Below are 19,646 nucleotides of genomic sequence, written 5' to 3' on the forward strand. Positions count from 1 at the left end.
ATGAATAGGCAAAAAGTCTTCTCATAAACATTTATGAAGATATAAGCCTATATTTATTTTAGAAACTTCACTTGCCCACGCCATTGTTAAGTTTCTGACATAAAACAATATACAAAACATATTACAATTAATTAAGTGCTTCCATTCTTTTGTTGTTACACAAATTGAATTATTATTTTTTTATCTCAAATCTCTGATCAGCAGATTGTCTTCCGCAAGCCAAGGATGAAGAGAGACAATAGCAGGCTGCAGAGGAGGATTTTCTGCAGCTGGGTGAGACCGCATTAAAGACGGACCAGGCAGGACCAGAAGCAGGGATTACAGAGTTAAACCACCTGAAGCCACACCTGAGCTTTCTACTGATTAGCTGTCACATCCCACAATGCTTATGTTTTCACTAAAATGACAAGAGGACGAACCACACAAGTAGAGCTCAATCCCCACTTCTAGAGGCTTTCTCCTTCCCCTTAACCTCCCAGTTCGAATCAATCTTTCAGGCAGAATTCATCAAAAATAATTAGCCTCCCACATCAGCAGGTTACCAGCTCCCTCTCCCTAACCTCTGGCGCTGTTGGGTGATTTAGCATTATGGGCTGGTTTGGTGGGAAAACGCCGTCTTCTCTGGCGCGAGTGAATCCTTTCCAATTAAATCTAAACAATCAGTCAGTGAGGGAGTTAAGAATACAAGCAGGCCAGAAGGCCAAAATGCTGCTGCTGTCATTGCTCCAGCACCACCTGTCCCGAGATGTCAGTGCCATCCACAGGGGCGCCAAGTCTCCCCTCCTCCTCCCTCTGAGCCCCTTACCAATAACAACCCCCCTCATCCCCACCCACTTTAAGCTCTGGCTCTGGCCAGCCCAATAGCAGCACAGCTGGCCTCAGCCATCAGCTTTATGGGGGTGAGCTGCCTTGATGCCAATTAAAAGAGCTGATAAGAGCAGCAGTGTGTTTATGTGCGTATGAGAGGGAGGGGAAAAAAAGTCAGAGAGAGTGGGTGGGAGGTCACAGCGAGTGAGAGAAAGTGTGGATGTGCACTCACTCAGATACTCATCTATTTATAGTAAGCTCAGAGCCGCTAGGAGGGAAAACTGTTTTGTAACATTGTTTTTGTTTATGCCACTAAGACAGGGATGACATAAATGGCAGGACAGGACAGGACAGGACAGAGAGGAGAAGGGGGGAGAGACGGGGACGGGTTGCTGTGGTGGGTGAGCGGTTGTGGGGGATGTTTGTCTGCTTCACTTTCTCTTCTGAGGTAGTTTACAGATCCATGTTTCTGATATGCTTTGACTTAGCATGCTCTGCGGTTGCTGTGAGTAAGCATGTCTCCCTCTTATAATATTGCTTGAATGTGATAGTGTCAGCAGGTTGAAGTATGAGGGGAAGAGAAACTTAAAAAAAAAAAAAAAGCGGGGGGGCTGAAATGGGCAGAGGAGGCGAAAACGAGGGAACAAAAGAGAAAACAGAGAGTGAGAGGGACTCTAGCGGCTGTCACATCCTATATGAGCACTGATGGAATGGGCCCTTATGGAGTCAGGAGTGTTTCCTGTTTCAGAGGAGCACACTAGAGACCCTGTGTGTATGCATGTGTGTGTGTGTTCACATGTGTGTAGTTGGAGAGTCCCTCATCACTGAGCCACAGCTCCCTAAGCCTTAGCTCTCTCTTTACCCAGCATGCAGGGCCGAGAATAAAGTAAATAAACAGTGCAGGGTCGTGGGGCAGTCCTCTTTCACCCCAAAAACAAAACAGTGCCCCCATCAAACACCCCCTCATACCAGAACAAAGGCGCAGAGCACGGGCCGCAGACGCTAAGCTCCCTGACATATGAGCACCAATATGTCATTTTTGACTTCAAACCCAGACACCTCCATAGCCAAAACAACCGGTGATTAGAAATGCTGCTCACAGACAAACCTAAACAAAATGCAGATTCTTTTAAGATATGTCTGTTATTTTTATTCATGTGTCCTATATCGAAATGGGAAAATAAGAGCAGACGATGCACTTATGGTAAACTATATGAAACCCATGACCTCAACAAAACCATGAGAATAGGATTCTGCCTTATTTCCCAAATTATTTGTTTTCAAAGTTTAAATTTAGAGAAGCAATTTACATGGAACAACAAATAGCAAAGCCTGGAAAAGTAAACTCTTCATCTTATAAGCATACACAGAGACATGGGATGGAAAAAGACCTTAATAATATATGTTTGTTGATATTTATATATACATATGTTATATGTTTAATGTGAATCCTAATTAAAGCAGGTTTAAGGGAACCTCTGTGTTCCAGTCTAAGTTTTGACTGAATAACATTTGTGGTCTCCTGCCAGGGTCTCCAGGGAGATCCCTGCCTGAAAAGGATGGATTGAGAAGCACTTAATTAAACTAACAATGTGGCATTTCTGAAGGAGAAAGGAACACTTAAGATGTGTCAATAGACATCCAGAGTGCAACTGTTGTGATCCCCTACAGCCAAGCCCCGACCAGCCATGCATAGCTCCAACAGCTGCAAAGAGCAGTCAAATACTTGCCAAGCCTCATTGGACCTATTAAAAAAAGAAACAATTATCTGTACATTGAGTTCTGCTCTATCTTCTCACTATGGACTTAAGGCACAGTGAAATCTATCCTCCGCTCAATGCCCATATCCCCACCGCCTCTGATCATTTATTTCCCCCCTCCTCCTTTTAATATTTATGTGTTTTGCTGATAAAGTGCACTGCTACTGCCACAGTCTGATGTCACTCACCCGTCCATATCTGTTGGCATAAGAACCCGTAAGCAAGGAATGGAAAACGATGATTGTTTCATCCAGGTCCCAGATGAAAACTCGCTGGAGAGATGGGGTGGGGGGTACGGAGGGGGAAGAAAGAAACAAAGAAAAACAGAGAGAAAAGAGGCAAAATCAATGGTGCACTCTGTAGGGCTGCAAGGTGATCCTCCTGGTCAATAGGCCAGGAGCGTGTATTTGTGCGCCACAGGGACCAGGATCCATTTGCTTGGGTTGGTCACCGCAACACTCCTCCCATCAGCCCACCGCATGCTTTCCATCCCCTGCCCTTTACATTAGAGTAATCAATAGTGACAAACTAATTAACTAGATATGTTAACATGGCATGATGTCAGTGCTATAATGGGTGCTATTAACCTTGTTCAAATTCATATCATATTAATGAAGAGCCCTCTGAATTACCAAGAGTTTATTTTGACATATGGTCACTAGCAAATTGTTTTATGGCTCATGGTGCAATAGTACCGTTGTTAGTCACAGCTAGTGTCCAGTTTTCGATGACTAGAATATATATATATATATTATTCACTTCAGCAGTGACTCACTTAATCACATGCCTTATTGTTTATTCACGAGGTATACATGAGAACTTTATATAAGATATGTGTTTAGTGATGTCATATATTCCACAATGCATCAATAATGCATTTATAGTTACGGAATTAAATCTTTAAGAATTAATGCCCATCAAGTGTTAAAGCTGGTGTGGCAGCCATATAGTAAGTGGATTAGTGTTCATGTGCCTCAGACAGGGCGAGGCTGTCTGTCGCCAAGGTAGCGGGCTCACCCTACCTCAAGGTCGGAGTCAGGCGGCGGTGATGGGTTGTTGTTCCTTCTTCCCCGGCCACGTGACTTTCCATCCGAGGCCCGGCGCAATCGATCTGAATCTGAATCTTTAATGGGGGTTGATGGACTGTGGATGGTACTGTACTCCGCTGAAAGGAAGGAAAGAAGGAAGAAGGAGAGTATAAAAAGAGTGTATCGAAGATGAGCTATTATTTGCTTTTAGCAAAGAAGTGTGTGACTATTTGTCTTGATGTAGGACAGACAGCTTCCTGGGGACATTTTTAGTGATTATGCAGGCGTACAGGTAACACATATATCATAAATCAGTTGCAGAACACACACTAAAAGCTACTGTACCCCATACTAATTTAATAAACAAGAGGTAACGGAGCACATGCCAACTAGAAATAGCATAGATGTAATTTATCTAAATTGGATGACTGTGTATGAAATTACGTTTAGTTAAAGCCTGATGTTTTTGGTGTTGATTGATGACAACTGCAAACGCAGTTGTAAAATTTTGACTGACTTATAAAGATACAATCAGCACCGGACTGCCAAATGATCCATTAATGTCACATGAAATTATAGTAAATTCTACATCTGATTTGAATTTTAACTAAATGTGTTTCATCCCATATTGTAGTACACTGTCTTAAACCATCTCCTACTTATATTGTGCATCTGGGTTAGTACAAATAAATATTTAGTTTACGCCCTCTTATCAGGAACAACTTCCCCTCCTGGCCTGTTTTTTTATTAAAAAAAAAAAGACATGTCTCCTGCAGGATAAAACTCTTGATATTCTGAAAGGCAACCCTGCTGCCTGCTGTTTGACTCTTACCAGCGGGGTTCTCTGTGAGGGCCTGGCTAGTGATGCCAGTGGGTGGCTCCTGGAGGGTGTAAGTGGTGGTGGTGGAGGGCGTGCTGGGGCTGGTGTTGTTACTTGTCATGTAGGGTGAAGTGTAGGGTGAGCTGTTGTAATACTGAGCATACTGCCCCTGGCCAAAAGATGGATAACTGGGGTAGTCCTGTTAAGAAAGACAGGCAGATTAGGGAAATGTGAAAGGCTAGGTTACATTTGGATAAAGATAAGGCTCTGGTGATAAACTGAGAGATAAAGAAAGATATGTACAATATGTTGCGAGGGGAGATTTAGATAAAAAAAAAAGGTGGAGGCAAAGAGAGACAAAAGGTAGCAGGCTTGAGAAAGAAGTAGGAGGTTTGGCAGAGTAATGTGAGATATGCCCTGCACCAGTGTTGCTACTTTACAGTGCAGATTCCAAAACATAAATGCAAACACATGTCTGTTCTGTCCTACATCTGGACAACGATCTGTCTTGTTTTTTTTTCCCTCTCCCTTTCCTCTGTGGCATAATACATTTGTGTTGGGGGAGGTACAGTAGATAATCCTGAGTACAAAGCTTTTGACATCCTGAGTGATTTATGTCTGAATGTGTCACGGATGAAATGTTACATATTGAGTATGCATGTTTCATAAAGATTTCCAGGTTGGGAAGGACTCTGCAATTCTATATAAACTGATAGTTGCATGCTGATAGCAGATAACAGAAATTGAATAAGCAGAAGGAAGTGCACAGCTACCTGTTGTGTACTGTTGAAGCCGGTGGAGTTTGTCAGGGAGTTGTTTCCTGGATACAATCCTGACGTTGTTGTGAAAGTACCACCTTTAGGGGGAAAAAAACAGTACTTTTGAGTTATTTATACATCATATTATATCCAAAACACGATTAAATCTGAAGTACTGCAAGTAGTGCAGTGACAGAAATGAAATGGGACATTGTTAGGGAGAAGAAAAGATTAGTCTTTTGTGAAACAACTATTTGAGGTGGTGAACAGAGGGAGGCCTGAGGGAGCGCTCCCAACAGTGGCCTTATCTTTCTCCTCTTCCTTTCTTATCAGTGATTGGATCAGGCCTGATGAATGACAGAGGGTTGCAGAGAAGGGTGAGGGGTGGACAAAACCTGCTCCCAAAGCCGTCCAAGCCCGCACAATGTGAGGAAGACAAGAGACTGCTGTGTGTGAGCTACCGAAGGAGGGGGGGAGGGGGGGGGGGCACTGGGACGGAGCATGAGGGTGCCAGGGGGGCCGTGCATGGGCAGTGTAGTGAGACAGAGATGTATAGGGGAGGCCGGAGTTAGTAGCATTCGGGGGGTTTACTGCTGACATCCAGCCCCAATGAATATGTATGTTTGTCTTTTCACTTGCTCAAAGGATGGTCCTCCAGGGTAATTAAATCATTCAATGGAGTTGATAGCATCTAATGGCTTAATAATATACATGACATGAGTTATAGAGGAGAGGAGCAGCGGCGGCCCCCCGGGGGCACGACTTCTCTCTTCAGCAGCCATCCACCTGTACTGTCATGTCAGGCAAGAAAACAGCAGGAGGAGCAGCTTAAAGGGGATCATAGACTGCTGGAGAGAGCAGGGTGAGAGGGGGGAGCACGAATGAGCTCAGTATATTAAAGCGATCTTGATCTTTGAGAACAAAATAGTTTTCATTGCAGTTAAGCATTTTAATTTGACTTAATTTGTATATTTTTCTCTATAAATCCTTGAATAGAATTTGCCTCCACTTCAAAAATTTGATTATTAAACAAGATTCAAATTCTTGTGGATGCCAGCACAACATAGAACAAAACAACACAAACTTATCCCTTCAAAGAAAATGTAGTCAAGCCCTTTTGGGTGCAAATTTTCTTGCCTGCAGCCACAACCATGTTTATAAAGAGCGGTTTATCACAAAGTGCTCAAAAGAAAAAAAGCCCGGTATTGGCAAGAGAATTTAGCTGTGAGTCAGGAGCATTTGATTTGATGCGTTAGAGCAGGCACTCTACATGCAAAGCATCAATATTGTATCCGTTCACGTTTGACGGAAAGCCAAAATCATGGTCACAGTTATTAGGATTATTAGTGCAGCTGGGTGTATGTATATTATTCTGCATGCTCATAATTAAACCATATATACATAATACGACAATTAATCTTCAGGCATCAGTTGACTTTCTAACCAAAGATACATAGCAGTTCTTCCAACTTTTACAAGTACGACCCCTGAGCTTTATTACTCATATCTATTTATACAAAGACAAATTGCTTCTCCATACATCCATGTTAATTAGTACTACCGCAGCATTCTTTAAAAAAGCTCCTTCACTTATCATCACAGTGATCCTCCCGTGGCCAAATAATATCCCATAGCTTCAGTGAAAATGAAGGGGGGGATAAATTTACTCTTCCTAAATGGGGGCGTAATTACACCTTTGTTCCCATAGACAAACAGAGGGAGTTCCTTTCATCCTCTGGTCATTGGCCCCATCAGGAGGGCCCTCCCACACCGTGACAAACGTGAAGCAGCTTTCAGAACAGGGGGAAGGATCAGGGAAGTGAGGGGCGGTGGGGTGAAGGGTACCGTATGGAAGAAAGTATGGAAAACACAAAACGTAGTGCAGTGTTTAGCCTTGTCAGTTAGGTAAGTACCGAGCACTGCGGCTAAAAAAGAGAAACAAATACCTCCCAAGATCCTAAGATTACATGGGTCCACTAATTATTTGTGCAGTTTCTCACTCTCGGCTTCCACACAGCGGATTTTTACCTTCTTCATCCTGGCCTCTATTGGTTATTTTCATCAGAACTTTTCTCTCTCTTTGTTGTTTTGTTTAATATTTAAAGGCCTGCGGGGGGAATTTGAAAACTTTTGTGTTTTCCGCAGAAAGTTCAACATCAAGTGAAAGTCTGACAGAGACAAGGAGGAGTAAGGCTGCGAAGGACAACAAATTAGCCTAATGCACAGTTCAAACAGTCATAAAAGCTCTCACTGCCAGGGTTTGAGGGTTGCTCTGTGGAGAACAAGGAGCCACATAAAAGCTGAGGGGACCCCTGCTAGTCCAGTGAGAATGAGCCCATGCTGTTGGGAGTGGTGGTGCTGGTTATAGCAGGGGGAGAAAGAGGGGGTCTTGTGGTTCCCCAGGGGGCATGTTTTCTCTCCCTCCCCCTGTCCCGCTCCAGTTAGTTCACTCACTCAAGACCAGACATCATCCCTCCCTCCTCTCCTCCTTCCCTCCTGCCTTCTGGCTCCACAATTGGAAGTCCATTTGCTTTGCTTGATCAGTCCCCTTGCCATGGGCTATGTCTATCATCAGTGCACAATATTTGTAGCAGAAGTTTGTATGCCCCACTTGGGAATAGGCTATCAAGTCCAGATGGGGCTCTCCTTTTAAAAAAGGCAACCAAGGCTTCAGCTCCTTCAGCTCACACTGCCACTGGGACAGAATGCTGGAATCCAATTATTCACCTAATTAGCATCTGCTCACTTCCACCATCAGCACAATCTCCCCGTCTCCTCACACACCTCGGATGTTTAAGACTTTTTCTGACAATCCATGAGACGCACAACTTAAACTGCCACAAGGGACTGCAAAACTGAGTCGCGCAGAAACGCTTGTCCCCTTTACCATTTGGCGCGCCACTTCAGCGGCCGCACAAAGCTCCATGGCATCAGACATGAAAGCGTGGCGTAAAAACATTAATCTAATCGTCCTCCGCCTTGACAGCTGGCCACAGGCTGGTGGCAGGGACACTAACAGAGAAGGGGGAGTATCAGATGTGAAAAAAGAGTCTTTGGTTGGGACACCCAGGCCTGAGGCACCTCGCCCAGGCAGATCAATAGGCCAGCGAGAGTAATGATGATGGTGTGGCGGAGGGCCAGAGCCACAGTTAGAGAACCCAAGGCCAGAATAGTGGTCAATCTGTCATCTAACACGGCTGTCAATTACTAACGCACTTAATGCTACGTGGGGCATCCGATAGCCAGAGATAGCAGGAGACAGTGACGGAGAGACTGAAACAGACGGAGGGAAACAGAAAGTCGGAGTAAGAGCATAATACTTAGAAGATGAATGGGCACATAATACTGTCATCGTGAGTTAAACCACTAAAGGCAGGATAGCAGCTTCTGCGTTCTGCCGCACATGCTCCGTCTCTTGTTCCCTTTCTTGCTCCTGCTGCCTCTCCTTTTTCAGCCGCTCGGCTGCTCGCTCTCTGCAAAACTCCGGCTGTGGCCGACTGTATTTGGTTAAGAGGCGTGGAAAAGAGGCTTCCCCGTGCCACATCTGCTGCTGAGCTGGCGTTATTTATTGTGAGATGCTCTGGAGGCTTTTCAACAACATGTGGAGATGTCTCTACTGTCACACATTAGACATTGCAGGAGAGAGCATAAAGACAATTCTATCTGTTCGTTAACTGTCCTTGCCTAGTGCAGGTGGAACAGGGGGTGTTTTTGCACTAGTACAAACAGAGAGTAATAGAAGCGCTACATGGCAGAAGGCCTGATATTCATTTAAACAGACTGAGTGAGGGGGAGGGAGTACCAGGCTCAACAACTCATCTTTATCGGTTTCAAGGCCATAAATCTCTATGGTCTCAGCTCTTAAACAAATACAAATATGATCACAGGGAGAGAAAAAACAAAGGCTGGGGAGCGACATGGCTGGTGCCTCCTAAGTGCCTGCCATTTTTTCCATCTGTGTTGATTCTTTTAAGAGGAGAGGAGAGGGAGGCAGCCGTCGTGGCTGCACATAACGAGCGCCGGGATGCAACCATCTTTTGGGGTGAGGGAGAGGGCCGTGTTGTGAATCAGTCTGGCTCTGCGTGCTATTAAAGCAGGGACAGAGACCTTTTTCCTCTAATCTTTTTTTTAAAACAAGCACAATAAACCTTATTTGGATGGGCTAAGCAGAAGGAACACATGGCAGAGAAACAGAAATGAGAGAGGGAACAAAGAAGAGAGAGGGAGGAAATAGTGATATTGACATAATAATGTGAGAGAGAGGACAAAGTAAGGGAGGACTTTAACAATAAGGTTCAAAGGACAGAAATACACAGAGAGAACAAAACAGGGGAAAAAAAACAAAGCATCTCACGCCAAACAAGCACCCAAACTGGCTTGTGAAGCTGCACAGAGAAATTGATGAGGGATTCACAAAGATGTCCTCACCCTGCATCTGGTAACTGTAGGGGGCCTGTCCTGTTTGCGGCGTGGTGAAGCCGGAGCTGTAGCTTAGGAAGCCAGTCTGTCCTGGGGACTGGGACTGGCTCAGACCCCCCTCCGTCTTTATGCCTGCCCACAATGGACCTAAATCAGTTAGTGACACCAGATCGGTTTGATGCACAGACAACAGTCAACATACAGGTTTAAATTACACTAGACACAGCAAAGGGACAGAGCCTCTGTCTGTTAGCATTACACACTAATCACAATGGACGAGTGCCGATTATCTGATTAAAGATTTTTTACGATCATCAGTTGTTTAGAAATATTATCTCACGCTGGCTTCTGTCTCACTGCAAAGGAGTTGGCTGTAACACTGAAAAGCATGTTAGGACTATGATTGTTTGATATATTGTTATCATTAGTACTACTGTTATTATCGTCTAAGATAGGTCATCTTTAAAAAGATGCACAAGTAATAAAACATTCTGCTTGTGTTTGTGAGTTAAACTGTCCACTGCTTACATTGAATCAGTCACGATGCAGTTTCTATGCAGTGGTAGGTTGCAGGACTCCATTCAAATAAACAGTGTAAATTCCTCCACATATTGGAGAGTCTTTTGGGGTCAAAACACTCTAAAGACTTTGGACAAATAAAGCCTTCAGTGAGGCTTGGACTCGGTGCTTTCTCTTGCAATGCCAGAGGAAACCAGTTTTTTGTTTTCAGATTTTTATCACTAATCTTTCAGCTCCATCTGAACAGCTTGACAAGCAAATTCTGTTTTATTGCAATGAAGGAGAATATGCAGGCACTAAACAACAACTCAGCATCTCTGCTGCGCTTTCTTTACTGGAGGAATTGTGGGAACACGGTTTGTTATGAGCAAGGTCTTGGTCCTGACCTTTGGGAAGGAAAGAAATATTTAGTTGTAGTTTTCTCCCCCTATGCATATATATATATAATGTAAAGAGCATTAACATTATTGGCATGCATCTTTTAGCAGGACAAGAGGTTATGATGTGCGTTAGAGAAATCTTACCATAGGCTGGGATGCCATAGGGCTGGCCAGGCTGGGGGTAGCTAGCATAAGCTGCGGCCTGCTGCATTCCTGTGGTGTACTGCGTCTGCCCATACGCAGCCATATTTTGGGATGAAGGGGTAGGAAGAATATGCGGATATGTTCTGCTATTTGAGAAAAGAAACAAAAGAAAAAAGTGAGAAAGGAAGGCAAGGAAGAAAAGGGACCATGTTTTACCCCTAAAACCATAACACAAACTTTGCTAACAGACAAATTCCTTGTGATTGTGCTACTTCATTTTAAACACCGGGCCAAGCTGTAAGGAAGATAGCATCGCACAGCTCATATACATAGTGAAAGAACAATAAATGGCAAAGGAAATTTTTGCAAGATAATAATTACAACAGATTTTCAGTGTGCGCAAGCTGCAGACATCCAGGCAAACAAAGCCAGTTGAAAAAGCCCCGATCTAGCAGAAGGATCTAATTAAAGATCCAAATGAAGTTGGATGCTGCTTATTTTTTAAAGAAAAATAAAAAAAGCCTTACTTGGAAGGGTAAATCTGTGGAGAGAACTGGTGAGTTTGTCTTGGGCTGAAGCCACTGGTTCCAATAGCTGAGGAGAGTTAAAAAGAAAAGAGGCAAGCACATATTTAAACATTAAGAAATAGGGTAAATATTATCTTTTGCTAACAGAACTTCTGGAATCCTAGGAAACAGTAATTACATCGCATTACTCTATTTATTTCGGTAACCTTATTTAAGGTTGACAACCGGAGAGCAATAATGAAGCAAAATAATCAGGTAAGAACATCAGGTTTTTCTGCTGACCCACGTATCTCTGAGATACTTCTGGGCTGCTATGACGACCACTGGTGTAAACACACACAGGATGGTCTGAATCAGTCTCGGCCTGTAGCTTTAGTTGCCTTGGGCCTTTCAAGCCACAACCGCATTGGAAGTGACACCACTGATTGCAGGTAATGAGTGCTACTGCATAATCATTCCTTCATTAAGCATACGACTCTGTGGTTCCACGGTGCTGTTAACTTGTGAGGGTTCAGCCACAGGTAACTCACAGAAGTAGACTTGTTTTTAATCTGCGGTAAGATTTAATATTTAGTACATAGAATGGACTTTTTTTTCAGTCACATGAGTTTTTAAAGTAACACCTCAAATAAACTCTTATTGGTAGGAAAATATATAGTGATATATTAGTGTTATGGGAAATGCTATCTGCAGGCTTTTGTTCCAAAACGTTTTTAAAAAAAGGAAAATAATAATAAAATCAAAACAAAATGGAAAAAAATCCTAAATTCTAGCTTTCAATGCAGCTGTACTTAAAAAGTACAATGTACAAAAATAGTAGGCATAATTAATTTACTGCAAATTAATATCTAAATTTGGAATAAAACACATCAGGTGAAAACTAAGAAATAAAAAGTCAATCGATTCGAGCAAATTCACTCCAAAAAAGTCAGAACAATTCAGGCAACAATCACAGCTCTGCTGCATGACTTGCGTTTAACTGCACTGTTTGAAAAATTTGTCTAATTGGTCGTGACATGTAAAATAAGAGATTTGGTTGCGGGGGAGCGCTAACTGTATGTAACTGTACGCTGTAACCCCTCACACACGTTATTAATATTGAACACTTTTCCCACATCAGCAGCACCTGCCACTGGACAAAACCTGCTCTTCTGAACGGAGCTTTGGGTTTCCCCCGTGGAGGATATGGGGTATAAGATTACTAAATTTCATTAATATTGTCACAGACGAAAGTCATAGCAGTGATTTATGTGCTTCAAGCGTTAAGTATCAAGTACTTAGTTAAACAGTTAAGAAAATACAGGAAAATTAGCAGCAAGATAATACCATGCACAGTTGGATGCAGTACTATTAATACGTGTTTACATATAATATAAGAAGAGTGCAGCAAGTTGGCATAGATACTGGTGAGGGTGGAAAAAAGAAATAAGCAAAAAAATTATCACATTAGTGATTATTTCTTTTACAATTCCTACAATGCTCATTATACTCTGAGGTCTTGGTTTTATTTAGCGATGCCCCTGTGTGTGTGTGCCTATGTGCATGTGAGTGTGTGTGATGTTCCCGTGCTGAGAGGAGGGTGTGAAAACCCTGGCTCTGACAGGGCGATAGGGTAACAGCCCGTGGAGAGCGAGGGCCACGGGGACGCCATGTCACTCCACTGGACAGACAGGCTTAGTGCATTACAGGTCATAATTCAGTCCTCACTGGCATGGGAACCAGCAGTACTAACACACACACAGACACACACATGTGCAAGCAAGCCCAGCATATAAATGTGCTGACAAAGGTAAGGTAAGAGTCGCTTGTTTTTAAACACACACACACACACACCTACACACACACACACACACACACACACACACACTATATTGGTGTTTTAGCTGCAGGGACACTTCCTGGGGCCCGGTTTATCAGTCACCCATCTCTAGGCTCATCTCTCACACTTCTACAGCTAGACACACGAGTGCACACACACACACGCGTGCACACACACACACACACACATACATACACACGCACAGTTCTGCGTCCTCCCACTCTCACCTGATCCTGAGAAGCTGTCTAGAGAGGTGTCTGCTACCGAGGTGGCGATTTCGCTGCTGCTCATTGGCTCGGTTTTAACTGCAAACAAAGAAGCCACATTGTCACCAAAAGCACCAAATCAAGCCTGGAAAAAAAAAGAAGAAAAAAAAAAGAAAAACAAACAATGATTAGCCTGATTTCTAAAAACTAGATCGGGCTTCCAGATTGTCACATTCAACAAATTATGTTTTGAAAATACAGCAAAAAAAAGTTAAAAAAGCTCAATGTAAAATAAAAACAAAACTTCACAGGCAGGAGGGAGTCAAACAACATTCCAACTGCGTTTACATAAATTGAAATGCAATATCAACACATTACATAAGTATCGGTTTTTAGATATTTTAAATTTAAATTTTATTTTATTGTACAACAGAGTTTATCTTTATCACAGATCCTTATCATTCTGCCTGGAGAAAAGCATTTCCTTATAATGTACGGGAGAGATGATGAATTGATTTTTAAAATGCATTTCAACTGTTTTACAAATGTAACATAAATCAAACTTTAATTTGTTCCACTTAAAAAAGTCTTAACATTTAATGATAATTTACTGTGCTTTTCAGTACTTAAATGCAGCATGAATCACAAATAAAAAAGAGCTCCGCAGGGATGTACAAGTACAATTGAAATGTCAAGGAAATGTATGGTGTATAAAATCTTTTTAAGAGTGTAGCGAACGCTGTTTGACCTTGGCTCCATTATACAGCTCAGCGATAGATCTGCAAAGACAATTTCACAGCTTTCTGACAGCTCAGGCATCTTTGAAATCAATCCATTTCACTTCAGGCGAGCTGGAGGATTTTTTTTTTTCTCTTCTCTTTTCTTTTTTTTTTTGGCAAAACAAATTGACAATGTGGGCAAGGGAGTCATGCTCAGTGGAATCCCTCATGGTTGAAGAAGCCATTTGCTGTCATGTTTTACATGTTTCCGCTATGCTCGTTCAGTGCAGAAACATATGTTGACGAGGGGCAATTCTTTTGAACAACACACCGATCAAAAAAATAGTGGTAACGCGCATGCATAAACTAGCACACAGTCAGGTCACAGAGCACACAATAACCACTGTATTCAGAAGACAGCAGGGGACGTCCAAATCAAAACAAAATGCACAGTATGCAAGTTCACGATCTGATCATCCATTAACAATGGACTCCAGTCGGTGTCAAACCATGCTTAAAACAGAATACCACAACAGTTACAGCAAATACCAAAGAGTTTTTGAATGAAAGGCACAATAGTTGAGGCAATTTTAGAATTTTGCAGCTGATGAATAAGTGTATTTTTGGGACAAAATAAATGTCTTCACGAGTGAAGTTGGCAGTTCAAAAAGGCAAAGTACAAAGAGTGCTTTCATTGTGAAAGTGGGGAAAACACCAAGTATTGTCCTTTCATTTTGTCACTAAGAGTAGACAAACCTGCAGCAGACTGTGAGTTAGAACCTAACAACCAGTCTGCAGTGGTAAGCATTGTGATGTTATCACCTATGGGAAAGAAAGAATGGCAAAGGGACACATGACAGTCTGCACCGTATCTACAGGACCTTAGTCATGAATACACAAAATCAAATAAACCCTGAGCTCAAAGCACAGACTAACCTGGAGATTACGTGACATGGGAGATGTTTTTAATAACTCGTGTGCATGACTGCTTCACTAAACAAAGACGCAGATTTAAGCACAGGTGAATCACCTGAGTGAAATAACTACGTACAGTAGAGACCTTATGCAAAACTCCATAATTTCCATGCTGTGGGTTTTGAATAATTACATGGTTGCTTAAATAAACAACTAAGAGTCGCTGCAAAACAACTACTGGTAGCACTGAATTGATTATAATAGGAGTGCTAGGGCAGCAAATAATCTGTATGGTTTATATTAGTCTACACTGCGAGTGCACTCATTCAATTTTCATTATTTTAAAGAAAAAGTATTGGTAATTTACACACACACAAAAAAAGTAATTTTGATGCAACAACACTTGCGTTGTCTTTATTGCTACCTACACTGAAATACTTAAAGGTTATTGAATGTTACATTAAAGTTTCTATCAGCAGTCTTAGCTCTTTCTTAAATGTAGAATATCACACAAAGACAGAGACAGTAAGCGGACACAACAGCACCACACACATACCTTCAGTGCCATTGGGTGTCATGGAATTGTTATTGATGTGGGAGTTGTCGAGGTTGGGACCATTAGGAGATTCACTGCTTCCACTTACTCGGCTGTGAGGACTGGCTAGATCCTGCATTTCCATAGACCTGATGAGACACACACGCACACATGCGCACACCAAATCAAATTACACATTTCACTCTGGTTTCAGGGAAGACACACAGCTCTGATACACAGTGCACAATACAGAGTCCACAATATGGATAACCAAGAAGTCCATATTTGTATTAATAAAAAAGTGATGATAATACAAAGTAAAATGAACAAAAGTATTATAAACGAGTTGCTGAGTAAAAAAATATTCCCTTAAAATTACATTTAAAATCTACAATTCACTCAGATTATACTACTGACAAAGTTAGTTTGGTATTTTCAATTATATTTAAAATAAGATGCCAAACGATAGGGACAAAAAATATGTACAAGACAAAATGTAACACACACACACACACACACACACACACACTCATATGCACAAAGAAATTGCTATGAAAATGTTCTGAAATGAATAGTAAACATTTTGACATGACATTTCTGATTTCTCTTGTTACAGTAACCTCACTGCAAGTTTTACACGATGTGAACACAAAGTGTTTACTGTCAATTTACTCTGATGTATCTTGCAGCAAAAATGGCCTTAAGTGTATATCGTTTTGTGTGGCATATCCAAGACTGTTAACAGATGTTTGCTGGTTTGAGGCAATGGTTAATGTGCCTGTTAAACGTGCAGCACTCTGCTTGATTATAAGAGTCCATGCCTCAGTGATGGGCAGATGAGAAGCTCATGAAGCATGTGTTTGCTCTGGCAAGCTCCTTAATTGTTTCTGTGTTTATACAAAAGACCACGCCACTGAAAACATTATTCTATCTTCTCATTTGTGCGCTCAAAGGATTTGATCGAGTATAGACAATAAAGCAGAAAGAAGGCACGAGTGATTTGAAAAGTACGGCCACAAACTCGAGACCCCATTTGTCTCTGCCACTGTTCCCATTGCAATGCTAAGTTAATGCAATTAGGACAAAATGTTTTGTACATTATTCTGCCATTTCCAATTATATTCCAGGGCTCTGGGTATCTCTGCTATCGATGCACGTTGGCCTTTTACACGAGGCCACAAAGATAAATGCTCAAGTAACTCTGAGTAGTCTGAGTGCTATCAGATGGCACCAAGAAACCAAAATTATGAGATAAAAAGATTAAATTATGATATGCATTTACTCTATTTAAGATGATATTATAATGTTATGATATTATGATACTTTGCAGTATAGCTTTGCAAATATAGTCCTTTCTTGCGGTTCAAATTCAATTTAATTGTTAACAGAAAATATATATTTTTAAGCATTATATTACAAACTGCCGACACTAACATACAAGTAGGAAATAACAGTAAGAATAAAAAAGCTGTGACAAAAAGGCTCAGTCAGTCTTCTTCACACATGCTCCAATAATGGAAGCTGCGTTGTCCTTTTCCCAAAAGTATACTCACTTACTTCCCTCTAAAAATATCACACCCTCCAAGCATACAACAACACAGCGATACAAATAAAACCACATTAAGCATCGTCCAGAATAAACTAATCCTATTTTTCTCATTAGCTGACGGCTAAAAAGCCGTCACTATCTCCAATCAGACAACAAAGTAAGACTGGAAGAAGTTGACAGTTGTTTAACAGAGTGTCTTAGGCAATCTCTGATGCCATGCTGAGAGCTACGTGTCTCCGATGCTGCTGGCACTGGCTCAACTGTGCTCTTACCTGGACCTAGATGGCTTTGAGTCCTCCCAAACCACACTCCCTTTTTGTATTCTGCCTCCACCTGCCCCAGCAGAAACAATGTCACTCCTTGTTATTGCAGCTCGATGTCACAGTCCAGAGCCATCCATGACACAAAAAGGCTTGTTTGAGAAATCATTATTGTTATTCTGGAGTAGAATGGGAAGAGAGGGCTCGCGGGGGAAACAGAGGCGCACATTGTCTCTCTCCGAGCCGCAGCCCTTACTCCACTGTTGTTTCCTCCTCCAGGTCCTCCCTCCTCCCTAAGCAAGGGGAGCACAGCCAAATGACGGAAAGGTGATTCATCATTGGTCTACGACAGCTGCAAACTGGATTAGCCCTCCCCCAATCAACATGCAAAGCGGCTTAGCCAAGGTAAGCAGGAAGGGGTGGGGGGGTGGGGGGTGGGGGGGGTTGCGGTAGGGGGGTATGTGGGGGTGAAGGTAGGCAGAGGGGAGAGGGGTCGGGGGGAGAGCAGGGGCTGAGGGGCTGAAGACGGTGGCTTTCCTGCTTGAGGTAGTCTGCTGCTGGAAGGAAGATGGGACTTGTTGAGCAGAGGCAAGTCAAGCGTGACACCCCTAGCATCTTCAGCAGATCTTTCATCTGCAATTGACACTATCTGAAATTTATCTGCACTCCCGCTCCCGGCATACTGACAGGTCCTAATGACCGTCAGTGCTGCTTCCCGCGGGCCTGCCCCAGCCTGGGGCCATGGCACAGCAAAGAAATACACAACTTCCTAACTTCACAGCCTATTCACAACGGACACAGAGGCAGAAAGAGAACAATATATACACTCGCACAGACATTAGATAAATCTTCGCTTTCTCTGTGGCAACACAAAAACTCACTGCTTGTGTCTTTTTCTTTAGCACGCAGAGACGCATAACTCATGCCTGCATGCGTACTCACACACTTATGCACAGGGCACTTCAGAGGCCCCCAGATCAGTGGTGCAAATGCACACACACACACACACATATATACACTCACACACGCAGGGCACTTTAGAGGCCCCCAGATCAGTGGTGCATCTCAGACAATGAACGAGACTGGAAACAAGAACACGGAGAGCATATGGAGCCACATATGTTTCCTATGACGCTACGAATGCCTCTATTACTCTCCTTTAGCTGACAGTTACATTTTGCTGTCCACTCCCGCTTTGCTCGTCTCTCTCCAAACATCAAGCAGAGCCATATACTTGCATGGCTATAACACTATATTAGACTGACTCCAGCCCACCATGGGAATACAGGGTCCAAAAAAGGTCAAAGGTATTCAACTGGTCAGGAAAAAGACATATAAAGTCTTTTTTCAAATATCCTGGCATGATTTTTTTAATGGCTGACTGTTTACATGAGCCAGGGTAACCTGAGCTGCATGGATTTAAGTTCTTTTTTTTTTTCCTTCTTTTTTTTTCAACAGGCTTTGCTCTTCACACCAAGGCAAAGCCTTCATGAATACCATTCCAGCTTTACAATTCGCCTACTCTCCTAATGTACAGCCATCTTAGAAAAAAAAAACAACAAAACATATTTCATTCTCGTTTTAGGAGCTACAGACAACAGCAGTGCCTCCTCCTGGCATTTCCCAATGCTAAAACATGCAGAGGGAGTGTAAGAAAAACACAAAAATATCAATGGAAAAGAAAGTCCATGGAAGTAAAAGCCATAAAGACGAAAGAGAAACACATTTTGCCACAGCACATTAACAGCGATCACAGAGTTGGGGGAAGTGGTGGTGAGATGTGGTGTGGTGTGTGTGTGTGTGTGTGTGTGTGTGTGTGTGTGTGTGTGTGTGTGTGTGTGAGTGGTGGCTGGTTTCTCTGTTCAGAAGTGCAGGCCAATGAAGCCATTACCATGCTGGTGTCTCAGCCATTGCCAGCAGGTGAAACCGGCCAGGTGAAGAAAGAGAGAAAGAGAGAAAAAGAGAGAGAGAGGAGGGGGGATAAGGAAGATAGGAGAGGAGAAGGGAGGGGGGAGAAGGGATTTAAAAGCAAAAAACAAGCCTTTCTTCTACGCCGCTAAATATTTATTGTTCAGAAAAAGTCGCTGCATTCAGCATCTTTGATGTGCTTCTTAGTTCAACCTGAACTGCCAGGTCTTTGAAGCTAACAAGAACAAAGCAAGGCTAGATGAAGTGCTGGAAGTGTCATCAAGAGGAGGGGGGGAAGAAGAGAGAAATGCCACAACACGCTTCACTCATGGATGTTTGCTGCCCCTTTTGTTTCGCTTTACTTATTTCAAGACCTGCGTTTCCAAAGGTAAACACAGCCAGAGCCAAGCTTTTAGCATAGATCATCTCAGCATGCAGGCTGCCTGACCCGGCACAAATCGTTTCTTCACCTTTTGCTACATATTTTGTTACTATTCGCACACAGAGTTAGAAATTTCACATGGAAGCTGTTATATCACCTGCAAACCCTTTAACAGATTGGTTTCAAAGTAT

General features: G+C 42.6%; 1 protein-coding gene across 9 annotated transcripts in view; it reads right to left on the bottom strand.

Annotated features, from left to right (window-relative positions):
- The window catches only part of eya1 (EYA transcriptional coactivator and phosphatase 1), a 62,133-nt gene that overhangs the window by 16,286 nt on the left and 26,201 nt on the right, over nucleotides 1-19,646 (bottom strand). For 2 of the 9 annotated variants that reach the window (XM_027274458.1, XM_010733920.3), the window contains 10 exons: nucleotides 15,378-15,505; nucleotides 14,663-14,728; nucleotides 13,209-13,286; nucleotides 11,163-11,229; nucleotides 10,636-10,781; nucleotides 9,602-9,724; nucleotides 5,189-5,271; nucleotides 4,428-4,614; nucleotides 3,590-3,732; nucleotides 2,756-2,839 (listed from right to left, as the gene is read on the bottom strand). In XM_027274458.1, the coding sequence (XP_027130259.1) occupies nucleotides 2,756-2,839; nucleotides 3,590-3,732; nucleotides 4,428-4,614; nucleotides 5,189-5,271; nucleotides 9,602-9,724; nucleotides 10,636-10,781; nucleotides 11,163-11,229; nucleotides 13,209-13,286; nucleotides 14,663-14,728; nucleotides 15,378-15,501 (1,101 nt within the window). In that variant the 5' untranslated portion in view covers nucleotides 15,502-15,505. Of the gene's footprint in view, nucleotides 1-2,755; nucleotides 2,840-3,589; nucleotides 3,733-4,427; nucleotides 4,615-5,188; nucleotides 5,272-9,601; nucleotides 9,740-10,446; nucleotides 10,498-10,635; nucleotides 10,782-11,162; nucleotides 11,230-13,208; nucleotides 13,287-14,662; nucleotides 14,729-15,377; nucleotides 15,506-19,646 lie in introns of all 9 variants that reach the window. The other 7 variants (XM_027274459.1, XM_010733927.3, XM_027274456.1 and 4 more) reach the window with 6 other exon arrangements.

The sequence above is a fragment of the Larimichthys crocea genome, chromosome XXIII (genome assembly GCF_000972845.2).
Source record: "Larimichthys crocea isolate SSNF chromosome XXIII, L_crocea_2.0, whole genome shotgun sequence".
NCBI lineage: Eukaryota > Metazoa > Chordata > Actinopteri > Sciaenidae > Larimichthys > Larimichthys crocea.